This window comes from Sinocyclocheilus grahami, unplaced genomic scaffold, assembly GCF_001515645.1.
Source record: "Sinocyclocheilus grahami isolate Dianchi unplaced genomic scaffold, SAMN03320097.WGS_v1.1 scaffold641.1, whole genome shotgun sequence".
NCBI classification, from domain to species: domain Eukaryota; kingdom Metazoa; phylum Chordata; class Actinopteri; order Cypriniformes; family Cyprinidae; genus Sinocyclocheilus; species Sinocyclocheilus grahami.
The window spans coordinates 955,589-974,763 of record NW_015505820.1 but is presented as its reverse complement, the minus strand read 5'-3'; the positions used below and the strand labels follow the sequence as shown (position 1 = coordinate 974,763).

General features: G+C 38.6%; 2 protein-coding genes across 3 annotated transcripts; one reads left to right on the top strand and one right to left on the bottom strand.

Annotated features, from left to right (window-relative positions):
• Positions 1 to 2,981: 2,981 nt before the first annotated feature.
• LOC107558340 (homeobox protein TGIF1-like) lies at positions 2,982 to 12,955 on the bottom strand. Of its 2 annotated transcripts, none has more exons than XM_016241994.1 (3): positions 12,590 to 12,955; positions 10,137 to 10,366; positions 2,982 to 3,977 (listed from the first exon to the last, which is right to left on the bottom strand). In XM_016241994.1, the coding sequence occupies exons 2-3, from the start codon at positions 10,353 to 10,355 to the stop codon at positions 3,378 to 3,380; spliced, it is 819 nt and encodes a 272-aa protein (XP_016097480.1). In that variant the 5' UTR covers positions 10,356 to 10,366; positions 12,590 to 12,955; the 3' UTR covers positions 2,982 to 3,377. The 2 variants fall into 2 exon arrangements, with proteins under 2 accessions (XP_016097480.1, XP_016097479.1); XM_016241993.1 differs by having other exon boundaries at positions 12,387 to 12,954.
• A 3,320-nt stretch (positions 12,956 to 16,275) lies between these two features.
• LOC107558339 (OTU domain-containing protein 1-like) lies at positions 16,276 to 18,661 on the top strand. Its single transcript, XM_016241992.1, has one exon. The coding sequence runs from the start codon at positions 16,847 to 16,849 to the stop codon at positions 18,155 to 18,157; it is 1,311 nt and encodes a 436-aa protein (XP_016097478.1). The 5' UTR covers positions 16,276 to 16,846; the 3' UTR covers positions 18,158 to 18,661.
• Positions 18,662 to 19,175: the final 514 nt, after the last annotated feature.

The window sequence follows — 19,175 nt, the reverse complement described above, 5'->3', positions numbered from 1 at the left end:
GACTGTGCACCCACCACAATGTTTTGGGAAATGAAGGCAGGATATTATGTATTTACTGTTCTCATAAAAGCATAAACTTTATCAAAATGACTGTGTGTAAATACATGAATGTTCTTCATTGTAAATGTAACCTACATCTAAGGAAATCTTACTACTTACATTTTGTATTTATTGTAACAACACTGTTAATGTAATGGCACGTGTATGAAATTTTGATCATTAAAACATTACAGATGCTCACAGCCATGAAGTGATTCATTTCCAAATAAAAGTGTGTTTGTTCTATCCAGAATGAATGAATGAATTAATCTTTTACATGGAAACCTATTTACACATTTCCTACTTTTTATCTCAGAATTGCAACTTTGTATCTTACAACTGTGACTGTATATTTTGTAATTGTCCTTATGTCTCAGAATTGTGACTTTTAATTGTCAATGTTGCGACATCTCACAATTATGAATGTCCCAAAATTGCAGTTTAATCTCTCGTAATTGAGACTTTACCTCAGAGTTTATCACATTGTCATAATTGACTTTATTTCTCCCATTTGAAACCTAATTTCTATCTCACAACTGTGAATTTTTCAAATAGTTTATATTTCTCAAAACGTTTTGTCAGTGTTGCAACATATCATAAAAGTATGACTGTCTCACAATTATGACTTTTATGGCATTGCAGTTTTTTCATTTTTGTGACCTCACAATTACAACTTTACATATCGCAGCTGTGATTATATTTATTTCTACTATTATATATGGTGACACTGTTGTAATTGTAACTTTGTTTCACACAATTGCAACTATTTCTCACAGTTCTGACTCTATATGTCACAAGTTGACCTCATAATTTGGCTTATTTTTTGTCTCACAATTGCAAGATTCCCATAACTACATCTCTCTCTCTCTCTCTCCCTCTTTTGTAATTGTGACAATTTTCTTGTGATGTCTCGCAATTATAAAAGCATATCACAGCTGTGATTGTATTTCTTGTAATAGACATAGCTCAAAATTGTGACATTAATATATCACAATTGTCTTTATTTCTTGTATTTGCAACTTTAGTACAATTTTGACTATTACAGTTGACTATCACAATTTTACATTTTCAAACTATTAATCCAACTTTATGTCTTTGACTATCTATCTCATAATTGTGATTTGTAATGGTGACTTGCATATCTTTATTTCTCACAGTTTTGACTTTATATCTCACATTCTTGCTGATTTTAAACTTCCTATTACCTTTTACATACTTTCCTACTATTAACTAGGCTTCATCGTTTTAAATCACTGCCTGAGGCCTGAGCAGGAGAACAGATCTTCTTTGAGTCTTATTAGCAGACACCTTCAGGTTTTCCCACAGATGAACCCAACATATGACAACATATACACTCATCTAAAGTGTGCGAGACATCCATTCCATCCAAAAATCTTATAGAACCTTATGTCTTTTTAAATATAGGTGTTCGGTTAATTAACCACTTTGAGCTGCTAATCAGTTTGATCACTTGTTGCCAACTAGACCAATGACTCTTTGAGTTGTTTGTTTGGATCTCGGCCCAGTGAGAAGTCTAAAGTAAAGAAAAGCTGTCTAACCGAGTGTGACTGAATATCCAGGACAGACGTATCCCTGCTAATCTGTCTTTATTGTCTGTGCTCAGATACACAGACATGCACACTCTCACAGACGCCATTGGCAAGCCATCATTGACGTCTGGTTTTAGCTACTGCTAATTAAATGCAGGGTTATGCTAATTGGCGTTCTTGTGAAGCTTACACACACACACACGAATGTCAGAATGATTTAGAAATAGCCTGTAGGGACATGCCTTTGATATGTGTGAGATGTCAAGGCAGGGCAGCAGTGAATTGGTATAAATCACCTCATTTGGATGTACCTGCTCATGCTGCCTTCCACTTTATGAAAGCAATTCACCTATTCTGTCAGGCCTTACATGCGATTTCATATTTCAAACATTACTGGAAAGAACTGTCATCTGAAGGCTAAGCCTTGAACGTAAGAATCTTTCCAGTTTTTCCTACCCCAAACACACTCATCGAATAATGTAGTTCAAAATAAGTAGAAAAAAGGAAATGAACACCCATTTAGTAGAAAACAAAACTTTATTTAAACACCGTGTGACCCCTATTTGCCACATACATTGCACAGTAAGGAGGAGAAGTCACATCATTGGGCATCATGTCACATTGGCTACTGTAAATGCACTGGTCTAAGGTCCCAAAACCTTGAAATCAACATATTTGGTGACATAAAACCATTCTTTCCTTTTAACCTCTGAAAGTGGTCTCAACTTGATAAACCAAAAAGAGATACAAACAAAAAAAAAACAATACAATTCATGTAGTGTTCATTCTTCCAGCTCATTTGTCCAAGGTGTCAATTTGTGTGTGAGTGTGTGTGTGTGTGTGTGTGTGGGTGTGTGTGTGTGTGTGTGTGTGTGTGTGTTTAGAGCTGAGGTGGGGAGCATGTGGGCACATTCACTGGCCGTTTCTACACTGAGTATTCAGAGGAAATCTCAGACTATAGTTCTGCTACATCTGAATATCCCTTAAGAGTAATGAAAGGAAAAACGAAACGTACTAACAACAGCATCAGAAACTTTACAACCAAAAAACAATACAAAAACTGAACATCTATGAGACACAGAATGACCCGGTGCAGTAGTGATTAGAGTCTGTCGGAGAGAAAGCTAGAGTTGATAAGATACTGAGATGACCTGCCATTTTGTGCAAAAAACGAGGCAGAATATCAGACGTGTTCTCTAAAAACGAGGCAAAATCGACAATCGTAGAGCCGAATCTCTGAAAACGAGAAAAAAAAGACTCATGAGGAATGGGAGAAGAGCTTGTCTTCTTGTGTGATTAGAGTCTGTCGGAGAGAAAACTAGAGTTGATAAGATACTGAGATGACCTGCCATTTTGTGCAAAAAAACGAGGCAGAATATCAGACGTGTTCTCTAAAAACGAGGCAAAATCGACAATCGTAGAGCCGAATCTCTGAAAACGAGAAAAAAAAGACTCATGAGGAATGGGAGAAGAGCTTGTCTTCTTGTAAAAAAAAAAAGGAAAGACAGGAAGTTGTATTACTGTGTTTGGTTTTGGTCCCCTGTGTACAAAACGAAAAGATACATATTTATTTACATATAAATGGAATACAAAAGAAAGAACTGACTTGCCAAGGCACCTTGAAATGCTTTACATAAAGGAATCCTCATCAATTTGATTTACGTTTACCAAAAATAGAAATGATCAGGCCATGCTTGTTTGCTTTCTGTTGCTCAGTCAAGTTTTTTTAACTCCCTGTGGAGTTCGGTTTTGGGGGGCAAGAAACAAACATCGATGAAGCTTTTTCATTCATCCATCCGTCTTTTCTGTCTTCAGGACGAGGAGCTGTTTGGCCTGTAGCTCCATTTCTGCGGCCCTCTTCAGCGCCACGTCAACCAGCAACTGGAAGCCGCTGAAGTCCTGGGTGAGGTCGGGAGGGGTGGGTGGCGGGGTGTTGAACAGGCCGCTCTGGGGGCTGACGTTACCCTCTCCGCGACACCCGAACAGGCCAACTGCGTCTGTGAGTGGCAGCTCCGTGGCCCCCTCCACGCCGAGGAGCGTCGACGTGCCGATGCCTTGCGTGGCTGTGGTGATGGTGGTGTGGCAGATGACAGAGGGTCTGGGTAAGACAGGTCCGGGTGAGGAGGGTGTTTTGGGGGACAGGGCCTTTTTGGGGTAACCGTTAGAGGTGGGTGTGTTGCTGGTCGGGTGAGGTGAGCCGGGTTCGTAGCTGCTACGGTCCTCTCCGTTTGCGAGCAGGCCGTGTTTAGGAGACTGGGAATTGTCGCTGAGCATCTCGCCGCCCTTGCTGCCCCGTCGCGAGATGGTGAACTGGTTGGGGTCCTTGCCGTCTTTCCGGAGCATCTCGGGAAGGAGTCGCCGCCGGGCGTTTATAAACCAGTTGCACACCTGTGGAGAGAAGAACAGATTATGATATATATTGTAATGCCAACATACTTACAATAATAAATGGGGATACAATAATATATCAATATCACAAGACAATTTCTCTGCACCATATTGTGTCATAAATTTAGATCCTGTTATCAATATTTTTTATTTATTTCTATAATATATGTCATGTCCCACAATCCAATAATGAATAAGCAGGTAATCTAAATAAGCTAAACAAGCTGCATTTTTTTTTGTGGAAATATTTGTTTTGTTGTTTTAAACAGTAAAACAGAAAATAAAAATAAATGTTTTAATTATATTTTAAAATTAAAAAATGACTATTAACTTAAATTACTAACATTATCCCCCGGTTTCACAGACAAACCCACAATCCAATAATGAATAAGCAGGTAATCTAAATAAGCTAAACAAGCTGCATTTTTTTTTGTGGAAATATTTGTTTTGTTGTTTTAAACAGTAAAACAGAAAATAAAAATAAATGTTTTAATTATATTTTTAAATTAAAAAATGACTATTAACTTAAATTACTAACATTATCCCCCCGTTTTACAGACAAAGCTTAAACCTAGTCCCAGACTAAAGTGTAAATCTGAGCTGTTTTAACTGAAAGAAACTAGCACTGACTGATCTTAAAATATATCAGTGCCTTTGTTTTGTATCAAGATGTACACCAGTAATGTTTTTTCTAAAGCATGTTTGTAAAAAAATTACGGAAATTTCCTAATTAAACAATGGCCTAATCCTGGCTTAGTCTAAACCCTGTCTGTGGAACCGGGCCTAAATTAAATAAGTAAAACTTTAAGACATTTTTTATAACTTTTTCCACCTGTCATTCTTCCAAAGTTCAAAGCCTGCAGTCCTTTTATTTTGTTTATTTTGCAGCGTTGTATCACTTTAAAATGGAAATTCATTATGCTGTATTGAGTTAACATGTGACGGTTCTCTGACTCTATTTTTGTTTTTCCTCTTTTAAAAAGCTGAGCTGGCAGTTCAAATCAGGAAGCTCTCAGCGGTGACGATTTCTCTCAATCACCTAAGTAACAGTTCACCTTTATCCCTCAGATTGTGCTCTTTGTTAGGCCTCAATCATGCTAATAGCGCTGTATCTTTCACGGCTCTGGTCTAGTCTCACCTGAAGGGGTGTTGAGATCTACTCTAATGCAAATCCAACATTTCAGGCTACAAAAAACACGTGAATGCTTGACTCCAGTGTGGATTACTACTGTGAGGTAACAGCCAACTGTTAACACCTTTAGTTTATATCAACAATTGAACTCTGTTGGCCTTTTTAGTCAATGCAGATTGCGCACCACAGACAATTGATAATTTACATTAAATGTTAAGTAAAATTTTGCACAGATCTCAAATCTGAAAATAAACTCATCATTGCTCATCTAGGACCATCAAATAATTACATAATTAAAAAGTATGTGCAATTCATTCTTAATGTTGATTTTTTTTTTTTATTATTATTTATTTCATTTTATATAATTTTTTTTATTGTCTATTTTGATATTGCAAGTACTTTTATACACTCAGGCAATACTGTAAATGTTAACAATCCCATTTATATTTTTAGCCTGGTATATTTAACCCTTGTGCGCTCCTCATTTGGGAGTCACTAGGCCTGTCACGATAACAACTTTTTGTTGTGCGATATATTGCCCCAGAAATAATTGCGATAAGCGATATTATTATTTTAAAGACCATTTTATGCCACTGAATATATAATCATAATGTAACAGCATAATAATGCAAGAAGGCCTACACACTTCCAAATGACAACAAACTTTACATTTTTAAGAATATTTAGATCATGGAAATTAAGTATTAAGTTCTAACAAAAAGTGCAAAGTAACAAGTAGAAAAAAGAAAAATGCACAAAGAATTGTTGTATGGAGATTTTTCCATCTACAGATTTTTCCCGGACCTTCTTTTCTCTGTAAATTAAGGGTGCACTGTATTGCTGAAAAACACAATCACTACTTAGCAGTCAGATGTTCGTATGCACAAAGGCACAGATCCCTAAACAAGACCATATCTGCAGATGAAACTTTGTTTGTAGAAGCATTTTTTTAATTTGAACTAGCATCTCATGACTACACTTTCTTTGTGCATTTTTCTTTTTTCTACTTGTTACTTTGCACTTTTTGTTAGAACATAATACTTAATTTCCATGATCTAAATATTCTTAAAAATGTATGTACAAGAAGCTGCAAAAGACACAGGCACAAGTAGAATGCAAAAAATAAATTTTTAAGTAAATATAATGGGCGATATGTTGCGTCACCATAAATTATTGAGGTCATGTACATATATTGCGCGATAAGTCGATATATTGATCATTGTCACACTCATGGTCTTCACGGTCAAAAGTGACCGGACACCTGAAATGTAACTTTTTGTTTCTTCAGTAAAATCAATCTGATTTTTGTTCAATAATATTTTTTCTTTTTTCTTTTGTATTTTGAGAGAATGTTATGGTATTAATTAATATTTATGCAATAATTATGATACATTTTTCCCATTGATAAAAGTAAAAAAAAAAAAAAAAATCTAATTTTTCAAAATTATTTTCCAATTAATGCAGTATTTCAGATTAAAATAGAGACTAGGCCTTTAAAATCAATTTTTTGAAGGCAGAATAGCACCTCCTGATCAGAGCAAAAAAAGAGAGAAAAACCTGTAATTTCATAACCACTAGATTCCTATATAGGACTCAATAAAGAGGCTTGTGAATTCCCTAGTTGTTTTTATACATAATTATTTACTTTTATTATGTTGTGGGTGTATATGTATATTAAGGCATTCTCAAAGGCTACTTTTTGTCAAGGTTTATATTTTTTGTTGTTTTAAATGTTGATTTGAAGTGTAGATTTTTGCATTATTATTACTACATTCAAACCTGAACACACAAAGCATTTTGTTTCACAAAACTTTAAAATTCTATAAAAATGTAACAAAAATGAACAGGAATGCTTTATCGGAGCTTAATCTTTCTGGGTCTGATCTGATTTGAACCTCTTAATTCAGTCTTCTGACACATTTTGGCTATATGGTTATAGCCATACCAGTTCATTTGAGTATGTATAATTCTGTATGTGTGTGTCTGTGAGTATGTGTAAGTAAGTGTGTGTGAGTGGATGTATCGGTTTTACACTCTTGATGATTTAGAGTGTAACCCCTTCCTTGCTGTCCCCTTTTTTTTTACTGCATTGTAGTTGAATTATTGATTTTATTTTACATAGTTGCAGTGTTACAGTCACACCAGTTCATAGGTGTGTGTGTGTGTGTCCGCGCGTGTTGGTGTGTTGATTTTGCAGTCTAGATGTTTTCGAGTTTCACCCCTTCATTGCTGTGCAATTTTTTCTGCATTGTGGGGGATTTGTAGATTGTACACACAAAAATGTTCTGTATTTTTTTCCCATTTCCCATTAATTTCCTATGGTTGGTCATTTCTGACCGAAGACCATGACTGTGACTATTTTGTTTATGACCACTTAGCTTTTTCGAATCATGCCCTCAATTTTTTTTGTGTGTTCACATACCAAGTGCCATAAAATCACCAAGTTTCGTACCATTCAGATGAAGCTATGATTTTTAAAAATTCAAAATATAACATTTTTCAGTCAGAAGTGACCGAAGACCACACAAGGGTTAAACTTAGTACACCTGCTACAAAATAAGCAAAGCTGTTTTGCTTTTTACAATTCTATTCTGGCATACTTTCCCAATAAAAACACTTGTCACTATGCCATAATAAAATAATAACATAAGTTCTAACTTTTCTTTCTCAGTATCCCAAAAGCCTGTTTTCAAGATTCAGTTCTCAGTATGGTAATGTTCCTGTATTGTCTTCCAACGAGTCTCTTCAGAAGAGAAGCCTCTTTGGCTCTCTGGGTAATGGGGCTGTATTGTGTATCCCAACGGTCCGCCTGAGCCTGGTAGTCTTCACTATGTTAATGTGTGTGTATTGTGTCTCACTATTGTTAGTGAGACAGCTGGCTGAGCGCAGGGGAAATTCCTGGCCCAGTGTCTGAGCAAGTCTCTCTCTCTCAATGTGGCCACATCTCAGATGATTTAAAACAGTTATTCACTCATCTGTCCACAGGAATTCTCTCCATTGACTGCATTCACAGGAAGTGTTGATTATATGACGCTAAAACTCAGCGGGGAACAGAATGTGTGATCTTGAACGCAGTAGTGCTAGCGAAAAGAGCTGACTCTTTCTTTCTTCTGACACTTTTTTTGGCTAGCTGCTAGTTATGACATTGAACCTTTCGGTTTCCTACACAAGTCAGTTGAACTAGACATTGATGACAGCTAACTGCTCTCCTGTGAAGCATATAAATAGCTTACTGATCAACAAAACAGAAAACTGAAAAATTCCCCTTCGCATTCTTGACGGAAACAAGCAGTCGTGAGAAACTTCAGACCTTCTATGAAGCATAACTTCAGAAACTGCTTTGGGTCATTCAAACATCTTTTTATTCAGGGTTCCCAAACCTTTTGGCCAATGATTTCCCATGACTTTCAGTCAATTTTTTAATCTTTTAATCTATTTTTTATACATAGTATTTTAGATATCGCATTCACCAATGCAATTTCTAGACATTAAAATACTTCAGAACAAAGTAAAACCAGATAAATCGTCACTAGAGATTTTTATTTACTTATTTATTTAGTTTATTTGTTTGTAACTGAAATAAAGCTTAAAATAAAATAAATAAATTAGATTAAAAACTTCAACCTCCAAAAAAATGTTTTGGCAACTGAAATAAGTTTAAGGCTCTAAAATGACTAAAATGGAAATAAAAAAGTAATTTTAAGCTAAATAAAACTGTTAAAACTGCTAAAAAAAAAAAAACGACAACTAAAAATTTAAAAAATAAAAGTGAATTCAAAGCATAAATAAATACTATAAGAGTATATAAATAATACTAAAATAACACTGCCTGAATGTTTTAACATTCCCTGATATTCCAAGTTGTCCATAATCATGGGAACTTTGTTTATTCTGATAAGCTGCATGACTTTAGGGATGTAACGATTACCGGTTTGACGATAAATCATGATAAAATTCCCGACGGTTAGTGTTACCGTTTCATCTTTTAATTATCATTAAAACCTTATTAGATTACCGCGATTTGAACAACTCGCGATAAATAAATACTGTCCAGCATAAAGCACAGCTTTAAGTAACAGTTTCAAGTGCGCACAGCACGCAGAGTGGTTTCGTTTTGAGTGAAAACAGGGCGGAAAAGCTTGGGAGGTTTTAAAAGAGTGCTAAGGGAATTATACAAATGAATATGAATGAATTAATTATGAACGTACCTCTGACTGTCTTCAGAAAGGATTCGATGGCATTTTGTTTTCATCTTCACTCCATGTAATACCTAAAGGAAGTGTTCTTAATCGCAATACTGCTTTGTCCACGGAGGTTACGGGAAACAGCTCTAATTCAGCTTTTCCATAAGCGCCACCTGCTGTCAGCGAGTGGATTTACAAAGACTTATATTTACATTCAGCCTGTGTGTGGTTTCTGTCTGGCCAAAAATGGACTGAATTAGCATGCCCAGCTGTAAATTTTGACCGGTTGATGTGGATTCTACACATTTAAACAATTCAGATAAGTTATCTAGAATTATGTATGGAGCAGATAAAATACATATAATCATTTATTAATCAGTTATCATTTTGACTTATATCTTTTCTTTATTTAAAGGCTGAAATGTGAGGTTTACCTTTTTATGAAACTTTTTCAAAGCTTTATTTGAACATTTACATTAGATATTTTAACATGCTATTAAACTGTTAAGTTGTCATTTAAAATCTGAACATCATTGGTAATGTTATTGTTTTAGTGATTATGCAAACAAAAAGAGATTTTATTTGTTGTTTGTTGATTTTTAAATATAAAACTTGGTGAAGTGATTTATGTGTCTAAATCACTTTTTTAACATCTCCAGCACATTTTAACAATACCGTGATAATAATGATAACCGTGATCATTTTGGTCACTATAATCATGATAAGAAATGTTCATACCGTTACATCCCTACATGACATACAGTTGTTCTTTTGTTTGTTTGGGTTTCTTTCTTTAGGACTGTACTAGGCCATGTACACACACTTTCTGAAAATGTTCTGTACCTGTAGTGTGGAGAGATGGGTCTGCTTGGACAGCAGGGCTTTTTCCTGCTCTGATGGATAGGCATTGTAGCGGTGTTGGTAGAGCCAGTCCCGAAGTATCTGTACTGACTCTTTGGGCAAGTTTCCTCTCCTCTTCCTCTTCCCTGACACTCCTCCATTTGAAGAGAGGTCAAGAGGCACATCTAAACTGTCCTCGTCCTCTGTCTCACTTCCAGACATCGCCAACACACCTGTAGTCATGAGACGTGAAATATTGCCATTATGAACTATGAATTTCACAACATTATTCTTTCCTTATGTGCATATGTGTGTATGAAAAGGCTTTGAGAACCAGAAAAAGTATGAAGTTAGGTTTATGTATTCGAAATGTGTTTGTAACCGTCAAAAAGTGTGTTTCAGGGAATGAGTAAACTCGGAATCAGTGTGTACCCACCCATATGTGTGAAGGAGGACAAAAGACACCCAGTCAAATATCAATCCCCCCAACCCCTGCCGAGGACCCTCCTCCTCCCCCTATCCTACACACACACATCCTACACGTCTCTCCCTCCAAAATGCCAACCGCTGAACGCTACACAACAGCACCTGGCCGTCTGTATGCATGTATAAGCGTGCGTCTGAGAGAGAGAGAGAGAGAGAGTGTGTGTGTGTGTGTGGCAGCTGATGTGTCACATCCCTGCTGTCAAGCAAAGCCATGTGATTCATGGTTGGAGCGGAGGCGTCACAAAGAGTCTAAACTGTGTCAATGTTTCATCGAGCCTTTGTAAATTTGTAGACACTGCAAAACTCACTTAAAGGGCCAGTTTACCTATTTTCACACTCTCAAACCTGCATGACTTTTTTTTCTATGAAGCACAAAAGGTGACGTTAGGCAGAATGACAGTATCATTAACTATTCACTTTAATAATATGAAAAAGGTGAATCATGACTGAGTATGTAACTTCTGCCTACCATCTCTTTTTGTGGAGGACTGAAAGTCATGCAAGTTTGGAATAACATGAAGGTGAGTAAATAATGACAGTTTTGATTTTGGGCGAACTCTCTCTTTAAATGCTGATCTGACATCTTTTCTTGATGACCTGAATATTATTACCACTTGTTCCTACGTAACATAAACCGGTTTAATTTGTCAATAACACCACTCAAGAGTGCTGAGGGGGACTTTTAGTTCATGAGCACTCTGTAAGTGAAACAAAACTTTCCCCAACTTCAGCGTGGGACACTTCACAGTCTGAAAACGAAACACGTGAAATCACGTACATATCTATCTTTAAGGCTGTGTGAGAAAACGACTGAACTTGTGAAGAGGAGTACATTTGTCCTCGGCCTACATGAGGAGGAGGAGGAGGAGGAGGAGGAGGGGGAGGGGAACCTGTTGCAGATCTCAAGAACGAACAAAAGAATGTCGCTTGTGGGACATTTCAAACTCTGTTTTTTCGACTTTTCACAAGATGGAAACTTATGAAATCACGCCAGGTGACAGATAAAAGGCTGACACGACTCTCTACACGGTTAGACGCCATGAAATATGAGAACCATTAACTTAATAACAGAGAATAACTCGGGCTCTATTGTGTGCTGTGAGAAACACGAGGTCGGAGGGAATGTGAAAGCGTCGCCTCGAGGAAGCAGCGCGAAATACACAAACTTCACAAAAGGAGGTCAGGAATTATTGTTGCACATTTTAGACCGCAACCCAATGTTCAAATGCGGTGGAAGCAAAAAAGATTAGTCGTCAAATAAATACAAAAATGACACTTGGAAAGTTCCCCGCATATTCCCGACAAAAATTGAGTCAGTGTTATGAGAAACTCTTGAACATTTTTTTCCCCAAGCCAAAATGCGTTCAACTATTACACGAAGGCATTTTATACCTACTGCACAACAAACCTTAGAAGACTTAGGCTACATTTGAGAGCATTTGAAGTTATAGTTGTAGACTGGTTCGTGAAACAACACTTTAAAACATCTCGAATAAATACGACTGTTACATTAGCACGTTTGTACAAAATTAAAAGCTTTTATGTAGTGAATAGAAAACACGCGTGTTAATAACGCGAATCGGCTCGTTGTGACAGCCCGCCAGCACATGGTGAGAAAAAGGCTGTTTTGTCTGCAGCGGAAAACAATAGCAGTATGCCAGACATTTTCTGTTCAACCATCATCGATAAGTTCCGTCCAGTCGTTACAATCACCGATAAAAATATAACATATATCGCCGCTATCCCCCATATCGAGAAGATACGTACCCTTTTTGGTCTTCATGTCCGTCAAAATTCCCCTTTTCACGTTGGCAACAACGAGGTCGATTCTTCCTCGCTTTAATCACACACAACTGTATTATTCCAGATTGTTGTAAAGTATCGAGCGAAATATTTCTTTTTGTCGAGGAATCGCCGCGGAGCGCGTTTTTCACTTGTCGGAGACGCAACACATTGTCGGGTAACGTTACCTGGGCCAGGCAGCGCGTCTCACTCAGTGTGTTTGATGTGGAAACTGGGTGACAGCTATCTTTGACAGCTGCGTGACTCAACGCGGTTAGAACCTCCCCTCCGAGGGCAAGAGGGAAAAATCTGACATCAGACATACAGAAAGGATAAAAAGAGACAGAAAAGGGGCTTTTTGACAAACCGATCCGAGTCGTAAACGTATATAGAGAAAGATCCAGCGCGCGGAATGTGTTGTTTTGACGTGTTTTGGACGTAGAATTGGATCTAGTTCCTGCACGTTTCCCTTTAATGACTGCGGCAGAGAGACAGGAAGCTGGTTTATTATGAATGTAGGTTAACATTACCAAGAGGCAGACACATGGCAGGGATATATTTAGGACTGCGTTCATCAGCATACTTCTTTTTGGCGCTCTACTCCAAAACAACATTTTTAATGGCGTTGTTTCTCTTTCGTTGAGATGCTTGGATGTTACTTGTTTATGTCTAACTGTTACTGCAGGATAGTGTTGTTGTGTTATCAGGTGCAATGCGTCATTATTTCAGGTGACAGATGTCCATGATGCTGTTGCAAACCTGAAAGCCAGTAGGGATTGAATTCGAATGTAATCATTTTGATTCCCATTCTTCTTAACGATTACTGGATTAATGATTCTTTTCGAGCGTTTGGAGAATATTTGGAAATAAATGCGGGTCTTATTAGTCTTAAATGATGACATAATTTCAAATTTAACAGAACAACACATAAAAAAAAAAAAAAAAACAGTTTACCACATTTTTTTGCAAAACGTGTTTACCTTTTAAAGGGGTGCTATTATGCTTTTTCACTTTTTCAACTTTAGTTAGTCTGTAATGTTGCTGTTTGAGCATAAAAAAAGATCTGTGAAGTTACAAAGCTCAAAGTCCACTTCAAAAGGAGATATTTTATTTAACAGAAATCACTTTTCAAAAACTACAACGAACGACTTGTTTGGACTACAACGCATATTTTCCGGGATTTGTGATATCACAAATATCGACGAATGGGACGAGACCTGGCTGAGCTGCACTAGAGAAGGCAACCAGTGTTATCACGATGTCAGAGACATGCTAGCTTTCCCAAGGCAGACACTTAGAGTGGTTACAATCATCCGGGTTTAAATCGCGCTCAAATTGATTTGATTTTGACGCAATATTTATACTGAAGCTCTTAGGCGGCTATGGTAAGGGGCGTGACATTTCCCGACCAGGCGCCGAGTGCTGCCAATCACAACACACACTGGTCCAGCTAACCAATCACAACACACACTGGCCCAGCTAACCAATCACAGCACACACTGGCCTAGCTAACCAATCACAGCACATTTCGTATTTCAGAAGGCGGGCCTTCATTTGATACAGGAAATATTCGAGCCTTCATGCCAGACTGGGGAGAGAGGTGTTGTAATAATGTAAAATATGTGAAAAATAATGTGTTTTTTGAACAACCTAGTATGAGAGCCTGTTCTAGTACACGCCCAAAACAAAATCAAGACTTTGTAAAAGAGCATAATAGGACCCCTTTAATTGACTTCTTTCAGAGTTACGGCCTACCCCATAACATACAGGTTTTTTTTTTTTTCTCGTTTTTATGTTACTAAAGAAATAATAATTCACTGTCAAATGTGCGAGTCATATTTATTCAATAAAGTATTTTGATTCATTATAAAGAGTCAGTCATTTGATTAATTTGACCGGGAACGTTGAATCTGTGGGAATCACTAAAAAGAGCCGACTCATGAGAGTCATTGGTTCGAAAACCTGTCTACTCTGGTGGCGCTGTACATGTTTTTGATTCATTAAAAAGAACCGACTCAAAAGAGTCATTTGTCCGGGATTCGGGACTACACTGGCGCTTTAGATTTAAAATCGATGCTGCACTGCTGATTAGTAGTGGGAAAAACACCGTCGTAAAGTGTTGCGTTCCGAGTGTTCTAGAATCTCTAAATAAATCGAACGCCACTAACACGTTTACAAAATGGAAGATATTCTAAATAAGAAGTTCTCGGTTCCACTCCATTTGTAAGCCGTGCGTGATGCTTCCTGTTGGCGCAGCCCTGCGGGATACCCAGTTGACCGTTGGGATTAAATGGCTGTAAAGCAAGAAACTCTTGTTTCTTCAGCTGTCCTGGTGACGCGTCCCTAATTCAAATCAAAGCAGTCTCGGAATTCTTAACGCTGATTATCTCTCGCGCGTATGGAGTACTAATTATCTGTTGTTGTTCCAGTTAAACCATAAACCAAAACAGTTAAGAATTTTGTGTCAGATCGTGTTCACATGCACATGTCAGTGTATCCATTACCCACGTTAGCCTATTAGATATGTGTCAAAACATATATGATTCAGACACAGACGTTTAAAACCAAACGTGATCTGCTTGTCAAAACACGGAAACGCATGGTGGTAAAGGCTTTAGAAAGCTGGATTTGGAGTGTGGATATAGGTCAGGTCGTTGACTCTTCCATACGAGGCGTGCATGCGTCATTCGTCTGGCTGGCCTTAATTCTCCATTTACTGCTGATGATAAGAGCACAGGTTATTCGGACTACACACGCGTAAACAATAGCCCATGTCTACAACAATAGGATAGCCTAACAAAAATCTTAACATCGCATCGTCCTTATTAAAGGAAAGAAATACAATTCGGCGAGGTAATGTCTTTATGTTGATTGGCTCTGCAATGGATGTGAGAGAACGTGATGATTCACGATTTCTCATAAGCCTGAGGCAGCTCACTTTAGATTGTGTAACACTTAATCGCAGTCAAAAAGGCGTGTCGCTGTTATCCGATTCCGAATCCGATAAACAGAGACCAATCGCTCCCCCTGGTGTGCCATCGCGCAGCTGCAGACGTTTTGCACTAAGGCGTCGTTGAAGCATTTTGGCTGCCACCCATTGGTAAAAAGTCGTGTCTTCATTTTATTCAGATAAAATAGAAATTCGATATATTTTGATTTCAGTTGAAATAAAGAATTCGCAAGAAAAAAAAAAGAAATATGTAACCCCTGTTATTTTGTTTACTTACACTCGCATTTATGCATTATATAAATAGGCAGTGTATATAGTGATCTATTTTAGAAGATGTAGAAGGACATGATATATTTCCCCTTTCAATAAAACAAGCATAAAGAGCCATATCCACTTCCAGTTTAGTTTATGGAAACATGTGTCAGTACAGTGAAACAGAACACAGTGAGATTTATGTGGAAGCAATTTAAAACTCATGTCGTTTCAACTGACCTTCAATTTAATCGTGATCTGCCCAGTGTCTTCATTTCCTCTGTATGTAATCATCTTTAGATAGACATACAGATATAGATAGATAGATAAATAGATATATTTATTGATAGATAGATAGATAGATAGATAGATAGATTGATAGATTGATAGATAGATAGATAGATGAACCATTAAGGGACTATGGAATGACTAACTCACAGAAGAGATGCAGTAAAAGGGTGCTAAGACTCTCCTTGCAGAATATGATATCATGAGGGATGAGGTCACGAGTCAGAATGTTCAGGAACTCTGGGATCGGTGGATCAGGTGTGTGTAGCAAAACACAATTCTGAAACTCCTAGAGTCAAATGGGAGTTTAAAACCATATAAGGGAAACCAAAGGAGACTACAACGAGCAAATGATTTGCGTGTCTTCTATGAAAAAATAAACTTATTGGATTGAAGCTTTGGTTTGATGTCGCGTCGATCTGACGTAAATTTCCTAGAAAAGTCTTTAATGTGCTTAAGGCGATTTATAGCCAACTCTTCTTGATAAAGTAGGACCAATGAAGTTTTGTGTGAGGCGGGACTTCCTCGCTGTTGAGAAGCAGTGTGGTCCGCAGAGCTGTATGGGAACCCGCGGCCTCTTGGCAAACTGCACGCATTCCAATCTGGCGACGCCGCCCTGACGCGCGCGCTAGCGTAAACACGGACAGAAGCGAGAGAAACGCCGAGAGTCCCAGTGACACATCACATCTTTCGCATTCCCGCGAGCTGCGGGTCGTCTCCTCGGCTCGGGCGGTGTGTCAGAGACCGGGGGGTCCGGTTACCAGTGCTCGGGCTAAAATTAGGGTTGCTTTGGGGCTGACGCAAAAAAACTCTGTAGCAGCGGGGAACGAGGATCCATGGAAACGCGCCCTACACATTCATTGCTATTGATGACAGAGAGTATTTTTGGACTGTGTTGTCATCATTCGGTAACAACGAGGCCTAAGGCGTATTGTATAAAGGGAGGAGGTTGAAAATGCACTTGTACAGCAGCGCGTTAACACACTACCCCGGCTCCTCTCGAAAAGTTTCCGTAACTCTCACCAGTGTCGCCAATAACGTAACAGCAACAGCTACAAGTTCCAGCTCTTTGGAGGTGGTCGGAAACGTCGTTAACGGAAGCGCCACAGAAGCACACACGGAATATTTGTCCCGAAGGGAACAGACTGAACCGAACATGCCTGCTTTTTCATGTTATGAGGCCACCTCGATGAGGCCGGTTTTCTACACGTCTACCGCGGAGATTATCATCACGCGACCGGATGGTGTGGAGAGATCTGTGCCCGTTAACATCGTGAAGGAGTCGCGCACAAACCGTAGACCTCTGGAGACGCACTACAACCGAGTTTCTTACGCAGTCAACGGAGATGATCATCGCCACTCTGATTCTGTCTTAGATTTAGATCCCAGAAGAAACGTTTTGGGGGATGACAACGATGAGATAAGGGAGAAAAATTCAATTCACTGCGATAGGTTTTTTGAAAATGCCAGTTACCGAGTTTGTGAGAGGAGACTCGAGCCATGTTTGCAAAGTGATGCCACACCCTCCAGAATTTTTGGAACTGTACAAAAACCCTCATCTGATTCATATGAAGGTCTTAAAGATACAGAAAGGCAGGAAAGTGTTGAAGATGATAATCCAGTCTTTGAGCTGCGCATTCTTCAGGAGCCCACTGCGACACCCAACAAAAGCGATGTTGATAACAAGGTTACCCGTTACCTGGCCGAAGTGGAGAAACAGAACAAATACCTCCACGAAAGGCAGAAATACCGCTTTCACATCATCCCAGATGGGAACTGCCTGTACCGGGCCGTTTCCAAGGCGGCTTACGGGGACCAGTCAATGCACAAGGAGCTGAGAGAGCAAACCATGCACCACATCGCCGACCACCTGGAGGAGTTCAACCCCATAATTGAAGGCGACGCTGGGGAGTTTCTGATCAATGCGGCGCAGGACGGCGCATGGGCTGGCTATCCGGAGCTGTTGGCCATGAGTCAGATGCTGAATGTGAATATCTACTTGACCACTGGGGGTAGCGTAGAAAGCCCAACGGTATCAACCATGGTGCACTACCTGGGTGAAGAGGACTTGTCTAAACCGGCTATATGGTTGAGCTGGCTCAGTAACGGCCATTATGATGTGCTGCTGGACAGCAGCCAGCCCAACCCGGAGTATGATGACTGGTGCCGTCACACCCAGGTACAGCGCAAAAGGGACGAGGAGTTGGCCAAGTCCATGGCGGCATCCCTTTCCAAAATGTACATTGAGCAGAACGGCCTGCACTGAAACCGACAGACTCAATCAGAGAATGTACCTGGGAACACTGTAACTCATTCTAATGTTTCCAAATGGATTGCACTTTGATTCCTCAAGCGATTACATATTGCCTTAATTTATTACATTTCTATCCTCGTGTGTCTTCATTTTTCCATAAATGTGTTGAAGTGCAGTGCACAAGATGATTTGTGGTGTGATTATGTCAAATAAGGACTGTTTGGATCTGAGCGAATGTTTCTTAGCTTTGTCTACAGAATTGTAAGTCTTGTATGTATAATTTTTTCCTATATAGTTTTGTAATCTCTGTTGTGCAGAACTGTTCATCCACCTGAATGGAATGTCACACTTAAACAAACATTTCCAGCAGTTCTTGTTAATGTTTATGTGTGAATGTGTTTTCTTTTTAGTCCATTACCTGCACTGTTGTGTTATATACTAAACTGATGGTTCTTTCATGTTCAAGTGCCTGAAATCTATTTTGCAAATATGTATTTTTGAATAAATTCTTTTGAAGCCGTTTTATTTAGAATTTTTGTATTTTCTGTTTTAGTTTTGGTTAAGTTTTAGTAATTTTGTATTGTGTTTTTGTCGTTTTTATTAGGTTTTTTTTTTTCATTCAGTTTGAGTTATTTTAGTGCTTCAATTTAAACTAAATATTGTTGTTCTAAACCTGTATGACTAGAGTTGGGGTACTTGGACTCGGACTGCAATTATGATTTAAATCCCAGACACACTCCGGACTCAACTTGGATTCGACAAGGTGGACTTGGACCAAACACTATGCATGACTCACAAAATAAGATATTTGGAAGAACATTTATGTCTATACCAGGGGTTCTCAACTCTGTGCCTGTCCTGCAGAGTTTAGCTCCAACCCTAATCATACACAGCTGCCTGTAGCTTTCTAGTGATCCTGAAGACCTTGATGAGCTTGTTAAGGTGTGTTCATTAGGGTTGGAACTGAACTCTGCAAGATCTTGCGGGCCAGAGTTGATAAACCCTTGTCTATACAATGAAAGTTGGTTTC

Coding starts and splice junctions, on each gene's coding strand:
- LOC107558340 (XM_016241993.1), bottom strand. Junction 3,978..10,136: donor CCCATCTCTCCACACTACAG/GTACAGAACATT, acceptor TTCTCTCCACAG/GTGTGCAACTGGTTTATAAA.
- LOC107558339 (XM_016241992.1), top strand. CDS start 16,847: ATGCACTTGTACAGCAGCGCGTTAACACACTACCCCGGCTCCTCTCGA.